This window comes from Notamacropus eugenii, chromosome 5 (assembly GCF_028372415.1).
Source record: "Notamacropus eugenii isolate mMacEug1 chromosome 5, mMacEug1.pri_v2, whole genome shotgun sequence".
Classification (NCBI taxonomy): domain Eukaryota; kingdom Metazoa; phylum Chordata; class Mammalia; order Diprotodontia; family Macropodidae; genus Notamacropus; species Notamacropus eugenii.
In genome coordinates this window covers 415,111,736-415,134,629 of record NC_092876.1, presented here as the reverse complement: position 1 = coordinate 415,134,629, position 22,894 = coordinate 415,111,736, and the positions used below count along the sequence as shown (strand labels likewise).

At 38.5% G+C, this 22,894-nt stretch overlaps 1 protein-coding gene across 1 annotated transcript in view; it reads left to right on the top strand.

Annotated features, from left to right (window-relative positions):
- The window catches only part of PDXK (pyridoxal kinase), a 76,375-nt gene that overhangs the window by 22,713 nt on the left and 30,768 nt on the right, over positions 1 to 22,894 (top strand). Inside the window, exons 2-3 of the mRNA XM_072614826.1 lie at positions 14,289 to 14,343; positions 20,448 to 20,552. Of these exons, the coding sequence (XP_072470927.1) occupies positions 14,289 to 14,343; positions 20,448 to 20,552 (160 nt within the window). The remainder of the gene's footprint in view (positions 1 to 14,288; positions 14,344 to 20,447; positions 20,553 to 22,894) is intronic.

The following is a 22,894-nucleotide window of genomic DNA, read 5'->3' as shown; positions in this document are numbered from 1 at the left end:
TAGCTCAATAAAGTAATCCTTTGGTAGTTTGTTTAGTATGGCAATGAATAAACAAAGTACTTTAGATAGTATTGTCAATTTTTTATTTCTTAGCCTACCCAAGAACAATGACTGTTTCTAAAATTATTGAAGTGTTTCTTATTAGTATAAAATGTTTTGTAGTTATGTTCCTGTATTTACTATGTTTGTCTTGACAGGTAGACTCCCAAGTATTTTATACATTCTGTAGTTATTTTAAATGGAATTTCTCTGTCTTTTCCTTTTGGGTTTCATTGGTTACATCCAGGAATGCTAATGATTTATATGAATTCATTTTCTGTTCAACTTTGCTATTATTTCAATTAATTTGTAAAGGTTCTTCATATCATATCATTTGTAAAAAGTCGTAATTCTTTTCTTTGCCTATACTTACTCCCTTAATTTCTTTTTCTTGACTTATGGCTATAATGTATTTCTAGTATCCTTCAAATAGTAGTAGTAGTGAAAATGACCATCCTTGCTTTACTCTAGATCTTTTTTTTTTTTATTTAACTTTTAACATTTATTTTCACAACATTTTGGGTTACAGATTTTCTGCCCTTTTATCCCCTCCCCCCCCCTCCCCACACCCAAGCATTCTAATTGCCCCTGTGACCAATCTGCTCTCTCTTCTATCCTCCCTCTCTGCGCTTGTCTCCATCTTCTCTTTTGTCTTGTAGGGCCAGATAGCTTTCTTGACCCCTTAACCTGTATTTCTTATTTCCCAGTGGTAAGAACATTACATTTGATCCTAACACTTTGAGTTCCAACTGCTTTAGCTCCCTCCCTCCCCACCCCTTCCCTTTGGAAGGCAAGCATTTCAATATAGGCCAAATCTGTGTAGTTTTGCAAAAGATTTCCATACTAGTTGTGTTGTATAGGACTAATTATATTTCCCTCCATCCTATCCTGACCCCCATTACTTCTATTCTCTTATGATCCTTTCCCTCCCCATGAGTGTTGACCTCGGATTGCATTCTCCTCCCCATGCCCTCCCCTCCATCCTCCCCCCCACCCTGCTTGTGCCCCTGTCCCCCACTCTCCTGTATTATGAGATGGGTTTTCCTATCAAAATGAGTGTGCATTTTATTCTTTCCTATAGTGGAATGTGATGAGAGTAGACCTCATGTTTTTCTCTCGCCTCCCCTCTTTATCCCTCCACTAATAAGTCTTTTGCTTGCCTCTTTTATGAGAGATAATTTGCCCCATTCAATTTCTCCCTTTCTCCTCCCAATATTTCTCTCTCACTGCTTGATTTCATTTTTTTTTTTAAGATATGATCCCATCCTCTTCAATTCACTCTGTCTCTATGTGTGTGTGTGTGTGTGTAATCCCACCCAGTACCCAGATACTGAAATGTTTCAAGAGTTACAAATATTGTCTTTCCATGTAGGAATGTAAACAGTTCAACTTTAGTAAGTCCCTTATGACTTCTCTTTGCTGTTCACCTTTTCATGGTTCTCTTCATTCTTGTGTTAGAAAGTCAAATTTTCTTTTCAGCTCTGGTCTTTTCATCAAGAAAAATTGAAAATCCTCTATTTCATTGAAAGACCATTTTTTCTCCTGAAGTATTATACTCAGTTTTGCTGGGTAGGTGATTCTTGGTTTTAGTCCTAGTTCCTTTGACTTCTGGAATATCCTATTCCATTCCCTTTGATCCCTTAATGTAGAGGGTGCTAGATCTTGTGTTATCCTGATTGTATTTCCACAATACTTGAATTGTTTCTTTCTAGCTGCTTGCAATATTTTCTCTTTCACCTGGGAGTTATGGAATTTGGCCACAATGTTCCTAGGAGTTTCTCTTTTTGGATCTCTTTCAAGCAGTGTTCTGTGGATTCCTTGAATATTTATTTTGCCCTCTGGTTCTAGAATCTCAGGGCAGTTTTCTTTGATAATTTCATGGAAGATGATGTCTAGGCTCTTCTCTTGATCATGGTTTTCAGGTAGTCCCAGAATTTTTACATTGTCTCTCCTGAATCTATTTTCCAGGTCAGTTGCTTTTCCAATAAGATATTTCACATTATCTTCCATTTTTCGAATCTTCACGCTATGTTCTGTGATATCTGTCTTTCTCATAAAGTCCTTAGCGTCCATCTGTACCATTCCAGTTTTGAAAGATCTATTTTCTTCAGTGAGCTTTTGAATCTCCTTTTCCATTTGGCTAATTCTGCTTTTGAAAGCATTCTTCTCCTCATTGGCCTTTTGAACCTCTTTTGCCAATTGAGTTAGGCTAGTTTTCAAGGTGTTAATTTCTTCAACATTTTTTTGGTTCTCCTTTAGCAGGGAGCTGATCTGCCTTTCATGCTTCTCTTTCATCCCTCTCATTTCTCTTCCCCAGTTTTTCCTCCACCTCTCCAACTTGACTTTCAAAATTCTTTTTGAGTTCTTCCATGGCCTGAGCCCATTGGGTGGGCTGGGACGCAGAATCCTTGATTTCTGTGTCTTTACCTGATGGTAAGCATTGTTCTTCCTCGTCAGAAAGGAAGGGAGGAGGTGTCTTTTCTCCGAGAAAGTACCCTTCAATAGTTTTATTTCTTTTCCCTTTTCTGGGCATTCTCCCCAGCCAGTGGCTTGACCTCTCTACTCTAGATCTTATTAGAAAAACCTTGTAATTTTTTTTGACATTTTAAAAAACATCCTTATTTTCACTCTGTATACTCCCAAAAATCATGAAACCCCTATATTTTGGGGTCAAAATAAGAAGAAAAACTTTTCAATCAGCTTTTAACTTGTCTGGCTAGTCATGGATTGATCCATGGTGGCAGAAAACAAACTACAATATAGATGTGGAAATATTTTATCAAAGTTATAGAGTAAAGCAAAACTGTGAGCAAGTGACATAACAGATAAAAATGGAAGCAAATGTGCACATGAGGAGCAGTATGACAGTAATTGCATTCTATGTATACACCATCAGTGGCGCTGAATCATTCTTAACTCTATAATAAGGGTTATTCAGTAGTAGTCTTTCATATGTAAATTCAGCATAGGCATGCAGTAGATTTAGTACAATAGAGAAAAATATCCATGGAAACTAGAAAAATTAATACAGAGCAAAAATAAAAGGAAACCTATAATGGAAACAAGATTTTTAAAAATTTGGCTACGTGTAAAATTTCAGTGAGAAGGGAGCAAAGTCTTTAAATTGCTTATCAAAATTATACAGTTCAACAATCCATAATTTTTGCTAAAATAGCAGGAAAGTTGAACCTAGAAACAATTTGAAGCTCAGCGTCAAAGGAAAATTGAATGATATTGAAGGAAATTAATATACTAGTATTAATAACTAATCATTAATATGTAATCCCCCCTTTTCCTCCTATTTCTGTTACGATTCAATTCCTGAAAAGGTTGGACAGTTTTAGAAGGGTGTTAACAGGTAGTTTTCTCCTAGCCCCAAGTCATCTACCTGGGCATAATATGGGCCATTTTTGCTCTGTACTTTTCTGGCTTCAGGAGCAACGTGTGAACATGACACCCCCCATACCACTGCTAGACATGGGAACTTACATGGCAGTCATTTTTTGCACTTTCTCCATAGTTTTCCTCCATTTTCCAGTATTACTGTTACAAGCAGTAGATGTTTTATTTTATATTGTTTTATATTGTAGAAAATAAAACCCCTGAGACTCAGTTTCTAGATAATCCCTTGAGTATAAACTACATAATTATTAATTATACTTGCTAGTAATCAATAAATTGAAACCAATGGCCTTCCTTATGGGGGTGTCATACCCAAGAGAAATAAAATAATACCTACCTCCTCTTGGTGATTTCTAGTCATTTGATCCAGACATATATATGTCCTGAGGAATCGAAAAACTGTTGAATGTGACTGCTTAGTCTCTTTGGAATATAGACCTAGTAGTGGTATCAAAGTAGCTGGGTCAAAGAATATGCATAGTTTGATTTCCCTTTGAGCATAGTTCCAAATTGCTCTCCAGAATGGTTAGATCATTTCACAACTTCACCATCAATGCATTAGTGTCCTAATCTTCCCACATCCTGGCTAGCATTCATCATTTGCCTTTTTTGTCTTATTGGCCAATCAGATAGGTGTGAAGTGAAAGCTCAGTTAACTTGTGTTTCTCTAATCAACAGTGATTTAGAGCATTTTTTTCCATTTGACTATAAATAGCTTTGATTTCTTCATTTGAAAACTTCCTGTTCATATCCTTTGTTTCTTTTTTACACCGGAACACTAAGGGTCTTCCCCTCCCAGTTTGATTTTTTTTTTTTTATTAAATGGACCATCCCTTGAGTAACTTAAAGAAGCCTATTTATTGAATGAGTGTATCTCACTCAAAGTGAGAATGTGATAAGACCTTAACCTAAAAGGGCCAAGGTCACCCATTGTATCCTGGGCCATCTCTAGCCATCCTGATGAATATCAGGTCCCTGGACCCAGATGACTTAGGAGAAGAAAGTGAGGTTGGTGACCTTGCACATCCCTCCCTCACTCAAATCAAAGTCAACTGCAAGTCATGTCATCATCTTGATGTCATGGTCCTCTTGGAGAATGAAGAACGAACACAACAACGACAATCAATTGGGGGATGACTTACATTTGTATACATTTGACTCAGTTCTCTATATATTTGAGAAATGAGGCCTTTATCAGAAATACCAGCTGTAAAAATTATTTCCCAGCCTTTTGTTTTTCTTTAACCTTGCTTGAATTAGATTTGTTCATGCAAATTCTTTTAAATTTAACATAATCAAAATTATCCATTTTACATCTCGTGATGCTCTCTGTTTCTTGTTTGGTGATAAACTCTTCCCCTTTCCCTTCCCTTTCCCCACAGTTCTGACAGGCAAACTATTCCTTGCTCTTCTAATTTGCCTATGGTATCACCCTTTATGTCTAAGTCATGTACCCATTTTGACCTTCCCTTGGTATACAGTATGTGTGGTCTATGCCATACTGTTTTCCAGTTTTCCCAGTAGTTTTTGTCAAATAATGAGGTTTTTTTTTCCCACAAGCTGATGTCTTTGGGTTTATCAGACACTAAATTACTATAGTCATGTACTAGTGTCTTGTGTACCTAATCTGTTCCACTGATATACCACTCTATTTCTTATCCAGGACTAGATCATTTTGATGATTTCCACTTTATAATATAATTTGAGATGTAGTATGGCTAGGCCATTTCTTTTGCATTTTTTTTCAATAACTTCCTTGATATTATCCCTGTTTTCAAAAAGAGAACAAAATTGATTCTTCAAACTATAGACCAGTAAGTTTGACTTCAATTCCTCCATTTTGGCTGCCTCCATTTTGGCTGCCTCCATTTTGGCTGTTGTTTCTACTTCCTTATAAGAACTTTGGACTCCACCAAAGTAGAGTCTGATAAATGAGCTTTTACCCTAGCTTGTCTGGACTCAGAGCCACTTCCTGCTCATTTCTACACTATTCTGCTGAGTATATATACCCCTCCCCTTTCAGCTTCCCTTTAGTTGTTGTCTTTCCCCCTGCTTGAGGGCAAAGACTATTTTGCTTATTTACTTATCTCTAGTGCTTAATATACTAAGTGCTCTCTCTATCACTCTGTGTCTCTTTCTCTGTCGTTTGTGTGGTGTGTGTGTGTGTGTGTATATATGGCTAAATTAGGGTGGTGTGGTGTGCATTAGAGTAGACCGAAGAGGATAAATGGGAAAGATGTGTAGCTAAGGTTGACAAGAATTGGCAGCCACTATATTTTACCACATAATCGTTGCACCCTGGGTTTTTGTTTTTGGGGTTTTTTTTGTCTTTTTCCCATTCCAAAAATTGGTTTATGGCCTTTCATTGTGTAATCATCACATGGTAGAAGGTTCATCAGGCCACTTGAAAGGTAAGCAGAGCAGCAACATATTCGCTGCTGGCATATGGATGTATTTATCTCTTGTGCATTGGGAGCTGGGAGCGCAGAATTCTCAGTGCATTGTCAGTATTTAATTTTAATGTTTAGTCATGAGTATCCCATGCATCCTAATACAAGTACAGTTTTTTTAAATGGTAGTTTCACATAATAGTCACACCCCACTTTTCTGCAAAAAACTTGTCATAATATGTGTGACAATTCTGCAGTGAAGTACGATATCTGGATATGAAGGTTAAGAAAGATGAGTTGAGGATGAGTTTTAGGTTTTGAACCTGGGACAATGAAAGGTAGTAACGAGGTTTAGGGGTGCTGGGGACCCCAAAATACCGACACACCAGGTCCTGCTTGAATGAATTCGACTCAAGTCTTCTTAAAGTCAAAGAAAACAAAGTTTATTAAAGATTTGCCACCTTGGGTTGACTCTTAAGGAGCCTAAGCATTTATAACGCTTGTATTGGAAAGCGGGCCAGATAGAATCTCAGCTAGACAAGAGTCTGAACTGGAATTGAATCTGAGTGCCTTCATAGAGGCAAGATGGAACTTAAATACAGAAAAGACTATAGGAGGGATATGGGGGTGGTCTGGTAGTCTAGGGTAATGGGAGGAAGGGTTTGGGGAGGGTCTTGAGGAGAAGTCCAAGGAGGGGATGACTGGTCAAGGGTTGGAAACACCTGGAGGCAATCAGGAGATATCAGAGGGTGGAGGGCTTGGGTCAGAAGCAGGTGGGGCAATCCATAGGTCTTGATAGGGGTAGTATGGTAATGACCGGTAATAGGAACAAAGGGAGAGATAGAGATATCCAAAGAATGCTAAATAGAAAATAGGGAGTATCAGGGCCGAGAGAGAGGGAAGGGAAATCCAAGGCGCCCGCCCCCCCCCCCCCCCCCCCCCCCCCCCCCGCAAGACCAGACTTTCTGGGACCTTGCAGACAAATGTGACAAAAGTCCTCCTGATCCAGGGGGAAAAGGTCTTGGCTTGGGCTTGTACCCCATCAGTAGTACCTTCAACAGACAGGAGTAAGTTAGAAGAAGGAATCAATGGGGAGGATGATGTTAGAAGTAGACCTGTCTCAGGCCAGCACCCTGTTTGATGTCTTAATGAAATAAGGGACTCATAGCCATTCAGAATGAACAAAAAGTGGTTTAATTAATCATAGCATAAAAAGTTTATTCAAGGAGGACATTCTAGCACTAAAACTTCCTCTACCCTAACCTTCCCTTCTTCCAATGAAAATGCATCTCGTCAGCTGGGCAGGATGTGATGACCGTGGTCTTGGTGCATTGCCAAGTCTGAGGAACTCGAGTATGTGTGGGTGTATGTTTTTATGCTTTTAAGGGACGAAGAAATCATACAGGGAAATCTAGATGTTGCTAGTGTCATGAAAAAGCTGCTTGCACAAGGGAAGGAGGTGCCATGGGAGTTCTGCATGGTGTAGTGGAAAGAGCACTCATTCTGGAGTCAAAAGATGGGAGTTCAAGTGACACCTGCAGATTTACTAACATTGTGAGTTCAGGACAAGCCCTTTAAGCTTTTAGGTCTGGATTTCTTCCTCTGCAAAACTAGAAGTTTGAGCTAAATGGCTTCTGATTTCTTTTCCAGCGTTAGGTCTCTGTTCCTATAGATATGTCAAATTTGAAGTAGGCGACTGGCGATAAGGAATTGAGGGGAGACTAGGACTAGATGTACAGACAAGGGAGTTGTCTCTAGAGAGATAATAATTAAATGCATCAAAGTTGATGAGATCATTGAGACTGTAGAGAAGAAACCCCAGGATATTTGAGAGAGAGAGAGAGAGAGAGAGAGAACCCTAGGGTACCGCTATGAACAGTTGTTCTTTTATTGTTGTAGTGACTGTTATTTGTCTTCTTGGTCGCTGCACCAAATCACATAAATCTTTCCTACTTCTCTTTATCTTATCTAATAGTTGCTGTTTCTTACAGCACCGTACTAGTCCATTTCATTCACATACCACAATTTCAGTGGATATCTACTTGTTTCCAGTTCTTTGCTACCACAAAAAGTTGCTAGAAATAATTTTGGTATTTGGGGACTTTCTTGTCAATTTCCTGCTAAACGTATATGCCTAGAAATCAAATCTCTGTGTCAAAGTGTATGGAGATTTTAGTTGTTTTATTTGAAATTTGTAATTCCAGGTTCCTTTCCAAAACTCATTTACTGATCCATAGTTCTACCAACAGTGAACTCCTGTACTTATCTTCCGACAGCCCCTCCAACATGAACTGTTGCCATGTTTTGGTCACTTCTGCCAGTTTACTGGGTGTGAAGTGAAACCTTGGAGTTGTTTTTATTTGTATTCCTTTTATTATTAGGGATTTATTAATTTTTTAAATTTTATTTTTCATTTTTAACACAGTTCATATTACATAAAACAATTCCAACTTTTGGTCAAGTGATACTTCTTTTTAAAGCATTTACAATATAGACCACAAAAGAATTTTTTTTTAAACATTAACCAACTGAGACTCAATATTTATGTATGCTAACTTCATAAGCCCTTGACCTAATTGTCTCCACAGTATTACTAAGAATTAAAGGACCCTCACTTATTGTTATTGGTCTAAAGTCCTAAGCCTAATAGCTTAATTTTAGACTTAACCTCAGATGTTCCCCTACCAACAATATATAATTTAATAGATCTGGTATTAAGCTTACAAACCTTTAGACTATAGGAAATTGCCACTACGAGTAGGGACGTTGCAGGGAAACAATATCTCCCCAACTTCATGTCAATTCCAGGTAGGAGTAGATTGTCAATTTGCATTCAGTCAGTCTTAAAGTCTGCCAGGTGTCAGTGGGGAAATTGAGTCAGGAGAATCCTACCTCAGTCCAGGCTGCACAGCTGCTCTCCCACCTTTCTCATGAGATCACCTTTTTCAGTTCAAACCAGCTTCTCACAGGCTTACTGACGTCATGGATTGGAGGCTCAGACTGCCTTTCTTGTTATCCAGACCTGGAGTCAGACTCAGAACAGTCACTTAATAGTCCCAGAGCATCTTAAAATAGCAAGTTCCAATAACCAGGTTTCAAATATGACTATAATTTCACTTTGGCTTGGAACATTTTTTCATATCCCTTGTTAATAGTTTGTAATTTTTTTTGAGGTTTGCTCATTCTTTGGAGAATGGCTTTTCTTGTATACACACATACATGTATTCAAGAATTTTGTATGCACACATGCATTCATATATGTATTTGTTGTTTCTATATCAAGGATTTTTTTTCTCATTTGATTTTTCCTTTTTATCTAATATACATTAATTTTGTTTGTGCAAAAGCTTTTCAGTTGCATTTTACAAAAGTTATCTTTTTTGTAATTATTTTTTCAGTTGTCTCTATACCTTGTTTATTTAAAAATACATCTCCTGCCTGTAGCTATCAAAAGTATTGTGTGATCTATTTCTCTTCTAATTTTTTATGATATGATTTGATCTTTAATATTAAGACCCTATATCCACAATTTGTCACTGAGGAAACTAGATATAGAATCAAGGTTGCCACACTACCAATTCATATTGAACCTGTAGGCCACTAAAACCCCCAAATCTTTTTACTTTTTTTATTTTTTTTTTTAGAACTGCTGTCTGTACATACCTCTCCCCTATGCCCATCTTATTATTTGTGAAGTTGATTTTTTTTGTACCTAAATGTAACATTTCACATTTTTGGCAGCAATGTGCAGAAATTAGAATTCCACAGAAAATTGAATTATATCTTAGATTAAGTCCAGTGCTCTAGCAAGATTGCCTTAGAATCTGACTGTCATCCAATATGTTAGCGATCTCTCCCAGCTTTATATCATCTGCAAATTTGATGAATTTATTATATATACCTTTATTCAAGTCATTGATAAAATTATTACAGTGTTTATTTCAAATCTTTAGTGAGGATGGAGAGAGTAATCCAGAACTGGAGTTTGGAAAACCATGAGTAGTGACAAGACAAGGGGACAAGGAAATTGAAGGGCTGATAACTGTATTAAGTTAAAATAGTTAAGTATAAAGTCAAGATTTTGAAAATAGGAAAAATCAAAGCCAGAGCAGGGATCCACCTTGCTAAAAGGGGAACTCACAAAAGGTAGTTTCAATTTTTTAAGTATGAGTCAGTATTCTCTGCTGAGAAGTTGTAGGGATAGATGGAGGAACTAGAGTTTATGGTGATGACAGAGAATGTTTCAGTGTAAGGCACAGGGAGAAATGGAAGACTCTCTGGTATTGGGTGAAAACAAAAGAACTAGATCAATGGAATAGAATGAATACACCAGATAATCAACCCATTGTTAAGAAAACATTGACAAATATATGGAAGATAAAATCTGGAGAAAGGATCAGTATTGAAAAATATGCTTAGGAAAATTGGTTGGATATTTGGTAGAAATTTGAACCTATTCCTTATACAAGATGCCTTGGTGAATTCTAGCTGGGTGAGAGACAAACGTTTTCTAGAAAACATGGTAGAAAAGCATTTTTGTTAATTGTAGAGGGAAAAATTTCTTTTCACGTAAACTTTTGTTCATTTCTCTTTGTCAGGTTCCCCCCTCCCCCTCCATCTTTTGGTATTAAATAAACATCAGAGTTACTGGATATACAATTATTAACAGTGTAAGAAAGATGCCATCCAAAGATATTTTTTTTAATCATGGGAACATTTATGGATGAAGCAAAGACAATGAGAAAAAAACAATATTCACAATCACTTTGAAAATATACACAGAAAGCTGAAATGTAAAACAGTGCAAAATAAAACAAAAACTGGACAATATATAATCGTAATGCCTCTATCTAATCCTAGAGAGAACTTGAGGGAATTCATCTCTCCCTTCTTTACAGAGGTATGACTGAAGGAGGGTGGGTGGTACAATAGATAGAATGTTGGACTTAATTCATCATAACAGAAGTTTGAATTTTGTTTTTATCAGACATTGACTGTGCATCCAAAGATATTTTTAACCATCACCGCAACCACTGACTTTTCTTCAGGTTGGTATATACAGTCCCACCATTTAGCTCCCTCAAGAGAGCGGCCAAAATATCTCAAGAATTCTTTTTATAATGTTTCTTTGCAAGATTAGAGTTTAGACAGTTCTCAGAAAAGAAGTTATCTTCTCCCTCTTTTAAAAAAAATATTTATTTTTCCCCAGTGTATGGGATAAAAGACCCTTACTCAAAATTTTAAATAAACAAAGAGGCTTCTTGATAAGAACAGAAAATGATTTATTACAGTTCTCGCAAGAAAGGAGCGTCCCCCTACCAGGACAGGGCTGATGGAAGGAGGCAATTTACAGAAATCGAAGCACAATTTTATACCCTAATGCAGAGAATCTCACCTTCCCACTATCCCACCTCTCCATTGGCTGGGAGACTGGCTTACAATCTAAGCACGGAAAAACTAGACAAACCCCAGGAAATCTGCACCTGTCCCAACACAATTACCTCATTTAATACCTAACAACTGCTGATGTGGCTTTAGAAAGGAGGGGAGGGTGAGAAGGGGGAACTGGTAGTGTTGATGTGGCAACAGTACAACGAAAAAAAGGGGAGATCTGAGTAACTTCCAAGTTTTTGCTACAGCCCACAGCACTTTCGCAAAGAAAGACGGGAGGGGTAAAAAGGGGGTGGCCAACTGACTGTCCACTGGCCCTGGTTACCTGAAACTCAGGCATCCAGAGAGAGATGCCTTATGGAAAAGAAATTTTATTTAGAAAATACAATATTCCTCATTTTTATTATGAAAAGTCTTCACAATCTCCTCATCTCACTCACCAGTTACGTGTAAAAACAATTTTTAATCTTCTCCCTTTTTCACTCTTGTGCTTCATTTGCTTCCTTTTTAGCCATGACAGTTAAACTACCAGTCTCTTCTTTCTCTTCTCACTCCCCAACCTTTTGCAGCCTGGCAGCCTTTTCACTTAAATGAAACTGATTTCTCCAAAATTACTAGGGATCTCATAATTGCTAAATCTGATCGTCCTTTCTCAGTCCTTATCCTTCTCAACCTATCTGTTGCATTTGACACTAGTGACCACCCTCTCCTCCTGGATGTTTTCTCTTTTCTGGATTCTCTCTTGGCTCTTTTCTTAGCTGTCTTTCTGTTCTCAGACTTTTTTGTGGCTAGTCATCCATATCCTGCCTCCTCCCCAACTAGGTGTTCCCCCAAACGGTCCTGAGCCCTCTTCTATTTTCCTCTCTACACTCTTATTTGGTCATCCTAGCTAGTTGTCAATTCTATGGTGATAATTCATAGAGCTATATATCTAACCCATCATTCCCCTGAGCTTTAGTCCTGTGTCACCAGCTGCCTATTGACATTTCAAATTGAACGTCTGGATAGCTCAAATACAGTGTGTCCAAAACTAAATTTATTTTTTTTATTTCTCAAATCTATTCCTCTTCCAAACTTCCCTATTTCTGTCAAAGGCACCTCTATTCTTCCAGATTCTGAGTTTCATAACCTCAGCATTATCCTAACTCTTCCCCACCACATATGTCCAATCAGCAGCCAGATCTTTCCATTTCTGCTTCCTGAGAGTTGGGATTATTATTTCATATTATATGGTCTAAGGCTTTTCTCCTTTGTTTCCTCATTCAGGAACCAATCCCTGTAGGCCAGTCAATCTCTGATTCTGCTGTTTGTCCTTCCTTCTGAAGACAACCATGACATCAGGGAGGTGATGCCATGACATGCAAGTGAATTGGATTTAAGTGAGGGAGGGCTGTGTAAAGTCACCTGACTCACTTTCTCCTCCAGAGCCATCTGAGTCCAGTGTTGAGATATAGATCAAGACAACTAGAGATGGCCCTGGATGCAGTGGGGGACCTTGGCCTTTTCAAGCTAAGGTCTTTTAACAAGTTTCAGTTTAACTGAGGCAACGCCGGTTCAGCCTGAAGGATATTGCCCAAATCCTCCAGGTACATGCTCTGTAATCTTAGGTAGACCCCACCCAACTAGAAGACCTCACTTCAGTTAAAAGTGTAAATAGAATCTGATCTAGGTAAATTCTTGCTCTTAGGAAATAACTCGGTTTATGAAGGCGAGAACCAACCAGAGTGGTCTGAGTAGAAATGGATTCCTTTGTCCAGATTGCTGGAGGCAGTTGAGTCTCCTTATTCCATGTCCTCAGTAGGAGGAGTGGAAGGCTTTTAGCCTACCTCCTCATTAATATGTCAGCCTCTTATTAATTGTTCACCAGTCAGGGTTGATTATCAGCTGACAGGTAATTATTAATAACCCAGAAACTCAGTCTTTCAGGCTTTTCATTTCATTCAATTCCATCACATCTCTAGCATCTGACTTCTATTATCTTAAAATAGCTACTTCCACCTAGTTTTGTCCTTAATCACTTTTCATCTAGACAACTGCGGTAGCCTGCTAAATTGATGTACCTGCTTCATCTGTCCCTCCATTCTGCTCAGTGCTGCCAAAGTAAAAACACAAACCTGACTGTGTCATTCCAGCTCAGTGAACTCTCCCTGTCCCCTAGGATTTGTATGTATAAATTCTTTTTGTCATTTCAAGCCGTTCATAACCTTCTACCTTTCTAGCTTACCATTTTCTGTACTCTATGATCCAACCAAAATTGGCCATCTCTGATTCTCACATCCCTCCTTACCTTTGCAGTGGGCCATCCCTTTTCCTCCTAATGTAATCTTTCCTTTCTCAGCCTTATAGAGACCCTCTTTTCCTTTAAGAAGCAGCTCAAACGCCAGCGTCTACCCAAAGCATTTATTGTTCCCGTAGTCACTGGTGTTTCATCTCCATAGCTACCTTGTATTTATGTTGTAGTTTCTCTCTTTCTCTCTCTCCTGTCTGTGTGTTTGAATAGTAACTGTCCTTCTCAGGAACATGGTATATAAAGTAGGCGCCAATTTTTTATATCAGTTTATCAATTAAATTATTTTTATTTATTATGTTTTCTGTTATTTATTTTATTGTTACTTATTTATTATTTATCAATCGTTTTTCATTGGAGTTCTCATGTAAGTAGTTTAATATGGCTCATTAAATCCTATAGGCCTTGGAATGTGTAGTATTCTCACAAACATTATTGTGACAGTGAAGCAGAAGAACCTTTTACTAGGCATGAGGGACACTGAAAATCTAAGTATTAAATTAGGTCTAGCCCTTACGTATCATGGCAGCAGTTGTACCCTGAACCTGTGTTTCTATTGTGGGTCTTTTATATTATGCCCTGTTCTATCATCTGATTATAAATTCTAAGCCAGATTTCCATGGCATCTGTTTATGGAGTTTGTGTATATTAAAACAAAATCCTAAGCTTTGAGGTAGGTATGTATATCCTAATTTTTATCATTTCCTTTATTTTTAGGCATGTCCCAAACTTTAGGACTTCATTTAAAGTCTCTAAATTTTGTTCCGTCTCTATTACAGGTTTTGGGATTTGAAATCGACACAGTGAATTCCGTCCAGTTTTCAAATCATACAGGTAATTTATTTTATTTAAAAATAGGCTTCAAATTACAGGCTTCAAAAAATATCCCACTTCTGCTACATCTGTAGTAACTTTTATTAAGTGACAAGTACCTGGGGCATTGAGAAGTTAAGTGACTTGCCCAGAGTCACACTGACATAAAGTGTCGCAGACCAGACATGGATTAGGTCTTCTTGAATTTGCATCCATCTTTTTGCCCATCATACTACATTGCCACTCTTTTTATTTTCATTTAAATTGTAATGTTTTGTTGTATGGAAGGAGGAACAATGTTGACATCAGAATCACCAATACTTACAAACTCTTAGATTGTTTTGAAGGGATTACTCCTAAAGGACCAGATTTTGGATTTTGATTGTGGGAGGTCCCATAATCATCATTCCTGGTGAGGCCGTACCAAGTTGAAACAATACATGTTGAGATTTCTTCTCCAAATAACTTTGGTTATAGATGAACTAAAGCTGGCAGTAATTTGTAGATTTGTAATACGATGAATATGTAAAATTGAGAAAGACATAATCAGGTATTTTTATGAGTCCAAATTACATATTTAGGCATCACTTTGAACCAAGAGCAAAGTGACACAGAAAAGTACAGACTGTTCCTGAGATCAAAGATAAGTGAACGCCCATGGAGGCAGGATAAAAAGGTTTTTTTCAGCCTGGTGTAGTTAAATCCTGGTGTGATGCTTTTTATTGGACGACTTAGGAAGGAGTGTGATAATAATTGACTTAAAAATAGTTACCTGTATAAAGGTCATTGTTATTTGTATAGTTGGTTTATTATTTATCTAGAATAAGAATATAACAGGAGAAAACTTGATTTGTTTAATAATATGTCCAATAATTTTTACATATCTTTCCTTTTTGCCCTTCCTTGACTTTTAGAATTTCACCTAGAGCTAACACATTTTGTAAATGGAAAGGACCATAAAGATTAGTTAGGAAATCAACAAACTTTTTTTTTTTAAGCATTTATTATGTGCTGGTTACTCTGTAGGCGTTAGAGATATAAATACAAAAAAATTTTTAAAAATCTCTGCTCTCAAAGAGCTTTCTAATGGGAGAGACAACAAAGACATTCATCAGTACATGCTGAATAAATAAACATATATACAAAGCAGCTGAAGATGAGGTCGTTTGGGAGGGAGGGCACGGGCAGTTGTAGGGAATAATTGGAAAGGCATCTTTCTTGTAGGTAGTTCTTGAGGGACTCTTTGAGGGATGGGTAAGGAGGCATTTCAGACTTGGGGCATATCCAGTGCCAAGGCTGTTGTAGAATTCTAGGTGAGAAGTGATAAGGACCTAACAAGAAATGGTTGAGTAGAGAGAAGTATCATATGACAGTTTCTGTGTATGTAAAAATGGTAATGTCTGGCAATTGATTAGATAGACAGGATGAGGGAATAAGCATTAGGAGCAGGTCCTCTGCCTCTGGAATCATCACTCCACATTTCCTCAATTTATTTTCTGTAGTTCTGGGAAACACTAATCTTTGTAGCAGCATTGTGGCTTGTTAAGTGAAGGGCTGGCCTTAGAGCCAGGGAGTAAGTATAAGGATCATATCTTATGATTGGCACATACTGACGATGTGCAGTTTGTAGACAGGACTCCACCTTCACTGGTAGGGAGCTGGGGTTTCCTCATTTGTAAGGAAATCTCTGAAGTTACAGGCTCAATTCTTCTCCCTTCCCCTAATCTTTTACGTGGTTATATCTCTGACATCTTCTGTTGAGTACCACAATGCTTTTTCTCTTTTTTGTTAGTGCTAGATCATTTTGATGATAATGCAGTTTACAATATGATTTAAAGCTTGATAGTACAAGACTTCCTTCATCACCCCTTTACATTCTTTCCTGTTTGTTTTTTCCGTATAAATTTCAGTACGATTTTATCCAGCTTTATGAAGAAACCCCTCAGCATTTTGATTAGTACTAACATTAAATATATTAATTAAGTGAGGGTGTATTGTCACTCTCTTACATTAAATGATCTTTCCATGAGCACTGAATGTTTTTCCAATTAGACCCTCCCTTCAGAAGATGAATGGATCTTCTTTTATTTCAGTAATAACTGGAGTAATGTCCATTGTTTTCTGTGACAGTAGACTCTCATGGTTCCCTCATTTCTGACCATTTATTAAGGGCAGACCTGCTTTCAGTTGTCACTGTCAGTTCAGGCTTAATATTGGAACAAAATGAAGTACTCATAGGTCATTGAGCAGTTAAGAAAATGAAATTTACTTAGTCCTGACACAGAAAGTGAGGATGCTCCAGAACTTAGGTTGGATAGACTTATCCCCTGCCCCTTTTCTCCATAGAGAAATGTATCTGATCAGCAGGGTTGGATATAGTGACTCCAGTGGTCACGGCATTCATGAAGTCTGAAGGACCCTAGCCCCATTGAGATGGGCCTTCTTATGTTAGATGACCAGGAAGCCATGATCACATGGCCAGATGCTACCAGGAAAAGTTATGTCCAAGAGGAACAGCTTGAGCCTTGGCTCATTCCCTGGGCCAATTATGACCCAGCTTTGTTGACTTTTTGTGCAAAAACTAGCTTTATCCATGTGGGAAAGTAATAGGGAATCCTGGTAGATATTGGTCCTATTACTTACCATCCCATAATGGCAAAATTTTAAGGATATTCTAGAGGACCTTCTAACATATAGATGCTTTGGGGACTTTTATTAGATATAGGCAGTACTAAAGGGAAAAAGAAAAATAAGAAGAAAAATTTACAGCCCACTCTCTGTCCTCTCTGAAGGAGTCACCACTAAAGGCAAAGAAAAAAGTGCAAAACAAAAGCTAAAAACTCTAGGTTTCTTCCCTTCCCCCTCTGTCCACCTCCACTTGAAAGGACTAAAGCTCAGGTCTCAGTGGTAGATCCATGCATTGAAAGGCACTGATCTGCTGAGACCCAGGCAAAGCAAGGTTTTGACTGAAGCATTTCCATTCAGCAATAGAAGCTCCCCGTGTCCTGCCAATGCTGAAAGGCAGCTCTAGACAGAAAGGATGAGTGTGACCCCATGTTATCTATTAGCCACTAGGGCCAAAAAACAGGGGAACAACTGCATTTTAAAAGAGATAATAGTGAGTTTCCCCTATAGGAAACATGTATCTCTAGAAGTCCAACGGTTTCTTTCTGGTTACCACCTGCCAAACGTTCCTGTCAGCGTATTTTTTCTAGACAGAGACTTTCAGCAACCTGGACCCCATAAAGGCCCAAGGGGAGAGATTGCTGAATAGCCTGCTTTGACATCTCCCATGGTTGTAGCATGTTCTGGACCCCATTTCTTTCTTTTTTTTTTTTTAATTGAATTATTTTGTTTTCAGTATTTGACAATCACTTCCATATATCTTAGATTTTTTTCCATTCCCTCCTCTCATTCCCCCCCCCATTCCCCTCTCCCTCCCTACCTCCTTCTGAGATGGTGTACAATCTTATATAGGTTCTACATGTACATTCCTATTAAATGCATGTTGCATAGAAGAATTAAAATGAATGGGAGAGACCATCAAACAAAACAACAAAACATAATACAAATGAAAATGATCTGTTTCTGTCTGTGATGCAATTCCATAGTTCTTTTTCTGGATGTGGAAGGCATTTTGCCTCAAGGGTTCATTGGCCTTAAAAAATTTCCAATGGACCCCATTTCTAAGAGGTGTACTTATGGGTGACTCAGTAAATGGAAAGAAACTAGATTACTCAGGTGGGGAAAGAGGGTTCTCCAAAACTTGAATGTCTCTGGGTTTTTTTCTTAAGATTGTGGGCTTATTCCAGAGTGTTCCTAGAATCCTCTGAATCCTAGAATTGCCCCACTTATTGAATTCACCCAAACTTGATTGAGTGGACTGGACCATGGATTTTCATAGGTGATTTCTTACTCCTTCTGCCTCATCAGGGCTTCCATCTGATCCAAGGATTCTGACACCATGGCTCACCTGGCTTGGTCAAAATTTTGTCAGTGTAGGGATGTACATCAGTGTCCCCAGGAAGGGATGACTCTTTCAGGTTTCCAGGCCCATTATAATGTGGCAACATGAGGGAGAGTTCAGGTAATCATGGGAAAGGACAGTGAGAGTATACTAAACTCATTCCCAAGCACAAGCAAGCTTCTGTCATAGACAAAGGGAAAGTGAAAAAATGTATTGCTGAGATCAGTAGGCTTATGCTACTCATCTGGGCCTGGGCTGCTTGGTCTTTAACATTAATGAAGTCAGATCAGCTATAGCAAAATGAAGACTGTAGGTTCCTATAGTCCAGTGTAAGCTGCCAGGTTTCATCTGCCTTGCAATTTCAAGGGTTTCCATGTGACCCTACTCCCATTAATCTGCTTAGAGGTTGCAAAAGAACTTGAACAAATACAAAAGATGCCTATCTCTTCCATCTGTGGTGTATCTTCTGTAACCATTTTGGAATGATCTAAATGGGGTAGGGTTTAGGTGGGGCTGAAGGATTGAATTCTGAATTTCCCTGTACTCCTAGACTAGTCATCAGGTGCTTTCTTACATCAACCTGGTGTCTTCACCCTCTGATACTAAGGTAGTGGGCTTGGTGCTTCCTCTCCACCCCCTTTCTCTCCCAGAGTACCTATTCATACTGACAGTTATCTGTCCAAGGCATAGCTGCAGTTCTCTTTGTGTCTTTCTTAGACTTTCCCACTTTATCAGCCCATACCTATATAGTTTCCCCTGACAGAGAGATGCATAGCTAAATTCTGAAGATATTATCATTATGGTGGAACTCCACGCAGAAGATGAGATTTGATTCCCCTGAGGCTGACTGGTCAAGAGGGTACATGGTGATCTGTGGGAGGAAATGCGATGAAGTAGAATAGATCTCATCTATGAAAATAATTTTCTTTTTCTTTCTCCCTTGAAGATCCCTAAGGGGAACTTGCTGCAAAGGAATTTTTTGTGTTCTGGTGGAAATAGCTCCCCATCTCAGCCACAGAAAAAGGGACAAAGGGCAGTCCCTATCTGTAGCTGAATCTATAGCATTAAGTCCTTACTACTGAGGAGACTGTCTTAGCACTGGCTGCATTAAGTGACACCCTCAGGAGCAATTATTGCACTAGTGTCTCATCAGGTTTCCCTTTGAACTTCTCTTGAAACTACCCCCAGGGGAAAGCCCACCCAAACTTTGTTCCTTCAGTGGAGGGAATCGCTTTCCTTTGGGGATCAGTAAAAGTATAAACTTGGGGCTTTCTTGTTCTTTGGGAAGGATATCATATCTCTTTCTGACTTCTCTCTTTCTCCTGTCTCCCTGTCTCGGATCTCTTGGAATGCAATAAACTTCTGGGTTGGAGACTCCTTTCATTCCCAGACTTTTGGGATCCTAGTTGTGACCTGTCTTGCCCCCACCACCTTCAGAGCTCTCTTCACTTAAACCAGTCACATCAAGCTCCCTTAGTTACCTGTCAGCCTTCATAAAATGGAACTAAAAAGCCAAGAGTGGTGTCTTTTATACTGAATATACTGGCTCAGTTTACTTTCCTTCTTATTATTATTCTGGTAAGCAGACTTTTGCAGAATGCCATCAACAACTAAGGAATGTTGTACTGCATGTTTTTTTTTACTTTCCCTGGCAGCCTCCAGCATCCAGTGAGCTAATAATGCTTTGTAAATGGCTCCTTCCTCTTATCTCTGAGATTTCTAAAAAGATCCCCTACTACCTTCCAATTTTGCCCTTAGGTGTTTCCATCTTCTCCTTATCCAAACATGCTCGGAGGAAATTATCTGAAACTTCTTCACTTGGAGATGAAAATGGTTACTGATACACTAAAAAGGAATTAATTACCCTAGAACAACCCCAAGCTAAAGTCACCAGTTTCGTGATTTTAGGCTTTTACTTAGAGACACTGACCATTCTTCAGGAAAATATCTGAATCAACAGTTTAACTCGTGTGCATTATGGGTTTTGTATGTTATTTCAGTTTAGAATAAAGTAATAAAATTTTAAAAATATGATAAAAAGATGGTGATTTGTAACCAGAATGTCACTTTAGGGAAACAAATATTGTTTTAATATTGATATTAGTCATGTCTATAACTGTAAGTAAAGGCTTCAGTACTTTTATTATTTTTTTTTTAGGTTATCCATACTGGAAAGGTCAGGTGTTAAATTCAAATGAACTCCATGAGCTGTATGAAGGTCTTAAGCTGAACAACGTAAATAAGTATGACTATGTTCTCACAGGTAAGAAAATAGAACCTTTCTCTTGCCCTCAAAAGGACCAACTTAATAGACTGTTAGTATGTGTGACTATGAGAAGAAGTAAGTTTACCTGGTGGTTTTCACCTTGTAACTGTTTATATCGTTTTCATACTTCCTGATAGGCAAAGAGATGAGCTCACAGTCCCCTGGGCATTACCATCTGCCTTCCTACCCACCTTCTGGACCCCCTGGGCATTGCCATTTTGCCTTTTTACTATAGTTGTGTCAGATCCCTCAACCTTATCCTTACTGTAGCTTAACCCTATCCTCTATAAAACAACTAAAAAAACATTTCCATACATACGGCAGAAAACAAAATTACAATTCTTTATGAATTTGTGAATCTCCATTTGATATCACTTGCATTAAAAAAAGTATCTCAGTTCAGCACATGCTGTCAAAATCATCTTCATTCGGTACTATTCGCTTCTGTTATGTTTTGTTTTTTTTAAGACTCAGTCTCCCTATCTTTCCCAGGCTGGAAGTATCTGCTATGTTTTTCCAACCTGGTTGAGTTTACCTGTTTTTAGGGCCTGGTGGCCCTCTGCTCCCAGGAGTGCCTCTGACTTAGTATGGTTATTCAGCTGACTTTAGTCGTTCTGTAGCTCCCAAGCTCACACAACCCACCAGCAGCAACTTCTTTGTGCATTTTAAAAAGTGCTACAGTGTCCCTCTTCTTTTGGCATCATTATTATTATCTCTGCACCCCATACTCCCATCCCCAAAAGAAAAATAAATGGGAAAAAAGTAAAGTCAAGCAAAATGAATCCACAAAATGACCATGTGTAAAAATGTGTGTCTGCACTTTGTGTGTATCACCTCTCTTTGGGCAGCTAGGTGGTGCAGTGGATAGAGCACCAGTGCAGGAATCCAGAGGACCTGAGTTCATAGCTCACCTCAGACACTTGACACTCAATAGCTATGTGACCTTGGGCAAGTCACTTAACCCCAACTGCCTCATCCTGGGTCATCTCCAGTCATCCTGATGTATATCTGGTCACTGGATTCAGATGGCTCTGGGGGAGAAGTGAGGCTGGTGACCTGCACAGCCCTCCCTCACTCAAAACAAAGTCAAGTACAAGTCATGTCATCATTTCTCTGATGGCGTGGTCTTCTTCAGCAACAAAGGACGAACACACATGCACCTATGTCACCTCTCTGTCAGGAGGTGCGAGTGTCACATTTCATCTCAGAGATCTTTCGAAGTGAAGTGTTTCAAAGTTGTTTTTCTTTATGGCATAGTTGTTCTTGTATAAATTATTCTCTTGGTTCTGCTAACTTCATTAGATGTCAGTTCATATTATTTAAGATTCTCTGACATCATCATTTGCCATTGCTTATGACACAAGACTATCCCGTTATATTCATATACCACAGTTCAGCTATTCCCCAGTTGTTGAAGGTGACCTAAAGTACCCCCTTAGATTCTAGTTTTTTTCCCTGCTGCGTACATAATCCCCTTCCCCTTCTTTAATCCTCCTTCAGCATCAGGGGGTTTCTCTTCCATGTGAGTACTATTGCCCTGGGCATGTGAGTATGTATGTGTGCATGTGTGTGTGTGTGTGTGTGTGTGTGTGTGTGTGTGTGTGTGTGTATTTTTTCTCAGTCTTTAACTTCCATATGAGTAAGATTTCCCCACTAACGTAGTCTTCCTTTTACCCTTTCTTTTTGCATCTTAAAAGCCCGAATTATAAGCAATCAGACCCCCACTGCCTGTTTTTCCCATTTACCTTCTTCAATACACTCTGAAGATATTAAGTTTCTGAAGGTTGTTTCTTATTTCTTCTCCTGTTCTAGACAGTTAGAGAGACATCAACATATCACTCTGTCCAGTTGCTCAGATAAATTTACCTTTTTAGGTTTCTCTGGATTCTTGTATTTATTTTTCAAAGTTCTGGTCTTTTCATAAAGAATACATGAAAGTCCTCTTTTCCATTAAAAGTTGTTTTTTCCCCTGTAGGATATAGTTAACTTTGTAGAATAAGTTATTCTTGGTTGTAAGCCTATCATCTTTTGCTTGTTGGAAAACTGTATTCCTAGACCTCCTTCTTTTTAAGATGGCATCAATTAGATGTTGCTGAGGTAGAACACCTTACCTTGATAATTAAGGCATATTGATTAAGTTTTTCTTTAGTAGGTGTAAACTTTTTGCCCTGAATTGGGCAGTTCCAGAAAGGCTCAGTTTGCCATGTGAAAGTAGGCCGAAGATCCCATAGGACAAGTGGGTTTTCTGATTGTTGTGAAGAGTCCTGTTGGAGAGAAGTAGCTATATTATCCTTAAGGGCTCGTGCGACCCTATTACAACTTGGCCTCACAACATTGCT